This window comes from Equus asinus, chromosome 13 (genome assembly GCF_041296235.1).
Source record: "Equus asinus isolate D_3611 breed Donkey chromosome 13, EquAss-T2T_v2, whole genome shotgun sequence".
Taxonomy (NCBI): domain Eukaryota; kingdom Metazoa; phylum Chordata; class Mammalia; order Perissodactyla; family Equidae; genus Equus; species Equus asinus.
In genome coordinates this window covers 49554578-49562120 of record NC_091802.1, presented here as the reverse complement: position 1 = coordinate 49562120, position 7543 = coordinate 49554578, and the positions used below count along the sequence as shown (strand labels likewise).

At 51.3% G+C, this 7543-nt stretch overlaps 1 protein-coding gene across 3 annotated transcripts in view; it reads right to left on the bottom strand.

The window, feature by feature from the left end:
- Positions 1-903: 903 nt before the first annotated feature.
- Positions 904-7543, bottom strand: part of AXIN2 (axin 2) — a 32180-nt gene continuing 25540 nt past the window's right edge. For all 3 annotated transcript variants that reach the window (XM_044745186.2, XM_044745184.2, XM_044745185.2), the window contains exons 10-11: positions 5918-6085; positions 904-2392 (exon numbers count right to left, since the gene is read on the bottom strand). In XM_044745186.2, coding sequence (XP_044601121.2) covers positions 2266-2392; positions 5918-6085 — 295 coding nt within the window. In that variant the 3' untranslated portion in view covers positions 904-2265. The remainder of the gene's footprint in view (positions 2393-5917; positions 6086-7543) is intronic.

The window sequence follows — 7543 nt, the reverse complement described above, 5'->3', positions numbered from 1 at the left end:
CCCGACGCCTCATGATACTGCCCCCACATCCAGGCAGTTCAGTCCAAGCCAGGCCCTAGCGCCACAAGGCCAGGACCCTGGCTTACTTCTGTCCTGTCAGCCTCACGCCAGTTTGCAACAGACAAAAAGCTAGACAGATCCACTGCAGATCCCGCCCATTAAAACTCGGCCCACAAGAAGTCAGACTGCCATCACAGACCCTTTATTCCTAAAAAGCGTTCATCACAGGACTTGTTTAAATAGATCTGCTCTCCCAGATCTAAAATACAGCCCAGCACTCCAAGCGGCCACTGCATGGGGAAGGAACACGTGTTTGTTGAGTGAACAACTGCACACCAGCTTCCATGGCCATACAAGCAAGCTGTCCAGTGAACCGTGCAGTTTTCTTACAGAACCACCTGCTGTTTGTTCCCCACCTTTCCAGCCCAGACCCTCACTGAAGCCAGCAGTTGACGTCTACTCAGCCACTGGGAGGGTAGTTAGCACTGAGCTCAGGATTCATCGGCCCCATTGGATATTCCAGATCCACACAGTTTTCTGAGAGGCTTTGCATCTCTGAGCTGCCTACTGAATCAAGCACTCCTGGGAGGGCCCGCCTCAGCCCCTTATCACCTGCACCTACCTGGCCAGGTTGCAGATGTCTCCCTGGGAGGAGGCTGATGATAGAGGGAAGTGGACATCGGAGGAAATGTTGTTCATACCTCGCTCCACGGGAAAATCCTCAGCCAGTAACCGAGTGATTTTGAAGAGATTTTCAAAACCCCAGGGCAGGTGCAGACTGGGTAAGAAGAACTCAGGGTTGGTTAGCAGTGGGCTGAGCAAGTTGGGAAATCCAGCAGAGATGTTCACACACAAAGGTGCCTCTGCCCGGCTCCCACCCGGGACTCAAAGACAAGGCCAACATTTTGAAAAATATAAAATTTTAATAAAGGCTACATCTCTTAATTACAATAATTATTGTACCAAGTAATTTTCCTTAAATGAACTCTTTATAATGCATAATTTACAGTATAAGTAAAACAAAATGCCATGGCAAAAGTCATTGAGTACAAGACTTGTAATAAAAAGGCATAAAATATATTTGTACATAAACCCCTTTCAAAAAACAAGGGAAAGCTTGAGCCCTCAATATAGGGCGACACACGGAGCGGGACACCGTGCAGGTACAGGTACTGTACTGATTTAAGATCAAGCACTAGAGATAGTGGACTAATACTCTTCTGCCGTACAATATATACAGACGTATAGTACAAAGAACAATGGCAAACAGAAGGTACAGATTAACTTAACACAAAAACCCGAACGTCAAAATGAAGGTGTATGGAGGAAAGGGTGCTGCTAGGTCTTCCCACAACTGTCCTTTGCAGGGCGGGGGGCAGGGGGATAATTTCCAGAATGGCTGTGGTCCAAAAACTAATTGAAACAAACAAACAAACTCCAAGGAGCTGTTATTTCAATAAAAGCACAAGTTGAACCATCAGGTTCCAGCAGGCCCCAGCCACTGGGCACCGGCCTTGGTGGGAAGCTACAAGAAGTTACAGGGTGCATCTGGGGTCCCAATGAGGCTCCCCCCTCCTCCGCCATGGATCATCCCATCCAACATGACAACCCCAAAACGGCGGGGACGTTGCAACGTAAGTCAAACCTCAAGACCTTTTATGACGAAACAGAGCAGCATAAGAAATGCACCAATTTCTGTGTGTGTCAATGGCAGGGCACCATTTAAAAAGTCTATCTTCACTTGGAGAAACGCAGGGCAGAGCATAATTCTTCTTTTAATGAAGAAATCATTAATGCACTCCTGGTTCAACTCCTAAGTTTAGATAGAACAATTAAAACTTCCTCTCTCCCCCTTCCGTGTTTAAAGCAGCATATCCATAAACTGGGGATGGGGGAATTAATTGTTCAATAAATATCAGTAAGGATTCCTGTTCAGGTAAGCCATACAGTTTCTCAGTTTATGGATTTCAGATCCCTAGGAAGTCATACATTATGTATGGCAGTCTCTCAGATACAGTCAGCATCTTCAATAGCCAAGAGTGGTCATGTTTTTAATAAATAGTTCAGGCTTTTCTTATCTCAGTACCCAGCTCGGGAATAATGACAACCCACCTCCCCCCACCCTCCCGAAGGCCCAGTGGCCAATTCTTCCCTAGACTTTGTCTTCTTCATTGGTTTAGTTTTCCTTCAAAATGCTTCATCGTGGTTGCTCACGTACAAGACCGGTGGCGCGGGCTCAGGCCCCACAGTTCGAGCCCCAAAGGCTCAATCGATCCTCTCCACCTTCCCCAGAATCCTGCCTTCATACATGGGGAGCACCGTCTCATCGTCCCAGATCTCCTCGAAAACTGCTCCACAGGCAAACTCGTCGCTTGCTTTTTTGAAGTAATACCTTAAAAGGAAAACCCAAAAACCATCTTGATGAAATTGCATTTTCTCCTTTGTTTACAAGTATATGAACACTGAGGACTGAGGTGTCGTAAGAATTCTGCAACAGTAGGTGAGCATGGAAACGTCTGTCCATATCGGATCTGGAGGGCAGCCGGGGCCAGTGAGGGCACCACCGGGCGGGTCTTATGTCGCTGGGGAGGAAAGGCAGGCAGGCACCCTGGGAGCAGCCAGCAGCCTGGGTGGCTTCCCTCTTGCAGTCTTCAGCCCAGAACTGCTACTGTCACCCAATACACACATACAGGGAAGAGCAAACTCTGCAGAGCAGAGCTGCTTCTTTGTCCCCTTTTGGGGGGCGGGGTCCCCTCAAAGAGACCCCAGGCTCAGCCACCCTGAACCTACGGAAGTCTGTGGAAGGCTGACCCCTCTTGTCCTTCCCACCCTCCAGTGCCCATGGGCCAACTCTGCCGGCCAGTCTCTGGCACAGCCATGGGACAGACAGGCTGCTCCCTCTGTGGCCCCTGCAGGAGGCAGGCCAGCCTGATCTTGCTTCTCAGGGTAGCAGACAGCCCCGGTGCATGCTACGCTCCCCTCTTCTCCCTCCCTCCTCCTCTCCCACCCCACCCCTCCAGGGTCAAACACGAAAGGTCCTTCTATTATGCCCCTTGATTAAAGGTTCCTTTTATCCCACCCAGCCTTCTTTCTTCTAAGGCTGTTTAATTGTATGTGCAAATGACCGGCCTCTCGCAGGAGAGTCACATTTGGAAACAACTGCGGTCCGTCCTCCTGGGCCAGGCCCACTCCCAGGCCTCTTCTGAGGAAGTGAAGGGGGAGCCTCTCTCTTGCCCATCCCCAGCCAGTGAGACCCCTCAGATGGATTAAACTTGCCCCTGCAAGCGTCATCTTCGGCCAACCAAGGCCACTCACAGGAGAGAGGGTCACAGTCCCCTGGGGGGAGGGGGCAGCCTCTCTAAAAGAATTAAATTGTGTCTCAGGGTTATGGTTGTTTTTTTATTTTTGTCTTTTCTCTTAAAAAAAATTAATTCCCCTTGGTTAGAGCTAAATTTCTTTCCTCTTTGATGAAGGCAAGCCAAATACTTTCCTAAGAGATAAGAAGTAAAGTGAAACAGCTGCGTTTGGTCAGGGCTCTGTTTTCCGCGTTCCCAGCTGAGCTGGAGCGTCCGGGTGAGCAGCACGCACGGCTCTAGTGGGTGAGAACGCTGCATGGAGAGGGGTGTGCATCTCGGGGGGCCCCTGGAGATGGTGCGAAAATGGGAAGGGGCTCTGTGCTCACGAGACCCCGATAGCGGGAAAAAGTCACTTATCCAAATAAGAGGCTCAAATTCCGACGCCCCCTCAGTCACGCCCCTCGGCCGCCAGCTCCAGCCCCACCTCGGGTTTACCAGGCGAGCGGGGCTTTCACGGCATCTCTGAACAAACAGGCAGTGACCTTTTACATAATTGCCACCTCTTCCAGAGAGGAGACATTCCCGTGGCCCCACCCCCAAGACTTCAAAAGTGCAGCGCTGCCCTCGTTTTCTCCAAGAAACGGGCTTTTCCACTGCAACATGCTTTATGTGGCAAGCTCTGCTTTCTTCTGACATCTGGCACCAATAGCGTCTGGCCCGCCTGGAGGGATTGTTCTCCGGCTGAACCCCTGCCACAGGGAGATTACTCAACGCAGCTCAGGTCCCCCTGCTCCACAGCCCCGTCCTCGCTGGGCTTTTTATTGGGGGCCGAGGGGGTGCAAAGTGAATGTTGGAGCAGCACCCCTGCTGGGAGGGCGAGGCATGGCACCCTGCACTCCCCGACCCAAGAGGGCCGCGAGAGCAAGGAGAAAGAGATAAGGCGGCTGGGAAGGGCCTTGCCACAGCCTGATCCAATCAGGAAAGAATTTGAGAGTCGACCACTTGTGCAAGTCTTTGTGCATTAAAGGAGAGGCCGGGGCTTCAAAGCCAGGCTTATTAAGTGTGCCTTAGAGAAAAAATCAGAGCCAGATGTGGCCAGAGTGGCTGAGCATGGAGCCTCCCCTGCAGCCTCGCTGCTCAGTGCTCCGTGGCCCTTCTCCCCTGAAGGTCACCTGCAGTTCCACTCAAAGTCCAGCCGAGTCAAAGCTGAGATCAAAATGAATCCCTGGAGGGGCACACTTGTGTAATTAGTTTCACCTTGTGTCTGTTCAAGATTAAAAAAAAAAGGAGAAGCAGCAGCCAGACCTGTTCCCCAAACCCTTTGATACATTTTCAAAATTGTCTCTGCTCAGGTGTAAAAGGGAAAGATCTAAGCCCAGCTCCATGGACTGAGTGTCAGTCACCTACAGGGTCCCAGCCCGAGCCCTGTCCCTTCCCCTAGAAGAGGAACCACTCTGGGCCCCTGCCCCAATCGGCTCCCAGGCAGAGGTGGCTGGTAGAGCTACACAGGGCTGGCGCTGGGAAGGGACGGGGTCTCAGGGCCCTGGAGGTGGGCTCGCCTGAGTCCAGAAGCCAGTGCCCACGCAGCAGGTTGCTAAGTGCTATGAAAGTTCTCCACTCCCATCCCGGCTTGAGGCGGAGTGGTTGGCACCTTCTGTGCCCCTCCTTAAACCACGTGCTGGGCGCCTCGCTTGCCCCTCCCTTGTCCCCGCCCTGCAGCCGAGATATAGTTGGAACAGGACTCACATATTCCCTTGGGATGAAGGCCATTGAGAAGGGGCAGGCAGGACTCTGGAGTTATCACCTGCCCAGCATTAAGGGGAAAGTAACCACGAAATGGTCCAGGGCTGGTTCTCGAATCTTCTCCAGGGCCCTGGACAGCCAGGGTGGGCACCTCCACTGTGCAGACGGGGAAAGGGAGCCTGGAGGGTGGGAAGCTCCCTTCCCTAAGGCCCCAGCAGGGAGGGAAGGTGGTGAGGCCCTGGCAGGAGAGTGGCCAGCCCTGTCCACCTGGTGCCCACCCACAGGTCCTGCCCTTCTTGGTTATGGACAAAAGAGCATTTCTGCTTCACATGACCCATAAAAGAGTGGGGTGGTGCCTCAGGCAGAAAGGCTGAGGAAGGAGAATGCTGTCTACATCCCCAGGCAGTGGTCTCTGCCCTTCCCCAAGCCTGCAGTGTGGACAGTCTCTCCCAGACCCAAGCCAGCAGAGCAGTCTGCTGGTCTCCTAATCGGCCTGTCTGTCTGTCTGTCTCTTTCCTCCCTCCACATACCTCTCTCTGTCAGGAAGAGCTCCCACAAGGCAGCCCAAGCCCAGCTCTCTGACAAAGCAAACTGCCCCCTTTCTCCTCAGAGTCTTGTTCACCTGGAAAAGCCGTCCAGGTCCCCACAGAGCCCTCCCAGTGGCCTCCCTGATGCTGTGTTATTTCTGTTAGTGGTGAGGGGAGAGAGGAAATGAGGAAGAACTGAAGCGCCGGGCAGCCCGCTCCAACGGCCTCCCCGAGCGCTTCCTAACCCGGCTCTCCGGCCCCTCCCAGGTCTGGCCGGGCCAGGGAAGCGACTCTGGCTCTGGGTTCTGAGCAAACAAACTCTGGAGCAGAAAGAAGCCACAGGACTCTTACCTATAATTTCCCTTTTTGCTGAGCTGCTCTTTAAAGTGGCCCAGGGTCAGGCTCTGAGCCTTCAGCATCCTCCTGTATGGGATTTCTTCTCCACAGAAAAAGTAAGTGACGACCAACTCACTGGCCTGGAGCGCATGGACCCCTGCCAGTTTCTTTGGCTCTTTGTGACTGAAAATAAGATGGAACGCAGCAAGTTCAGTGTTTGAAGGCAGCAAGGAAACACACACACACACACACACACGCAGGCTCTCCAAACACTATTTCCAGAGATGAAGTGAGGCTGTAAGCTCCAGGGGGCCTGGACGTGGGGACCCCATATCACAGAGGCAGCCACCTCTAGTGGAAACACCGTCTAACGCTAGGTCATCTTGTGGGGCACACAGGAAGGGACAATTTCCTTTGGGTTGTACAAATGGCTATTGTTTTCCTCACTGCCAACAAATGGGGGGACAGAGCAGCCTCTTTCAGGTTGGCACAAATGGGGTGCTTACCAGTGAAGATGAGAGAGGAGAAACTATCACAGGGACACGCACCCCAACCAGGGTTTGCTGGGGAGACCCAGAGCACTTTATGGGATGACATGAACTCAGAATGCTAGAGCCCACTGGGGGTTAGCCCATGGTCATTTCAACTTCCCCATTTATTCCAAATTTTTATAGAGTGGCTTAAAAAAAAAAGCTGCAGGCCCGGACAGCTGGTAGACTTAAGGTCAACCAATTAAAACAAAAGGGTCCAGGGCGGTGGCTTATTCAGGAATTTAAACATTGTTGATTGCTCAAGATGAAGAAGCTAAGAGAGAAACTTTAATTATTTAGACCATTCTAGATTTCTGCAGCAGACTTCTGTTTAAAGGCACCCTCCTATAATTAAACAAAGCCAGGCTCCTCTGCTCACTTTTCAAGAGTGTAAATTTATGAAAAGAATCATGGCACAATTGAGAAAGAAGTCCTGTTTTTCCCAAGCAAAACAACAAAGATCACCCTCTCTCCATCTCTACAATGATGGAGAATCATCTTCCTGCTCAGTGTGACACAAAGATGTTTCCAGGGGCCAGCCCCATGGCCGAGTGATTGAGTTCGCGCACTCCACTTCCGTGGCCCAGGGTTTCACTGGTTTGGATCCTGGCCGCAGACATGGCACCCCTCATCAGGCCACGCTGAGGAGGCATCCCACATGCCACAACTAGAAGGACCCACAACTAAAATATACAACTATGTACTGAGGGAACTTGGGGAGAAAAAGCAGAAAAAAAAAAAAAAGAAGATGATTGGCAGCAGTTGTTAGCTCAGGTGCCAATTTTTGGGGGGAAGAAAAGATGTTTCCAACTTGCTAACTTGCAAGCTGAATGGGGATAACACTTCCATCTGGGTTTGGGGTCCCTTTTATCTACCTGCTAACAGCTTCATATCTCAGCTTTGATTACTGTGTACCAGGAACCCTGAGCTGTCCATCGCTTCAGGAAGGAACACCTGTGCACAGGTCACGATGCATTCACAATGTATTTCTCAGTACAGGCAGGGTTTTCAAGATCTTAATTTACAACAGCATCTTTGTTTACTGTTCCTTGTTGCTAACTTTAAAATCAAGGTGATTTTATATACTGAAAAAAGTTTTCAGAAATCACAA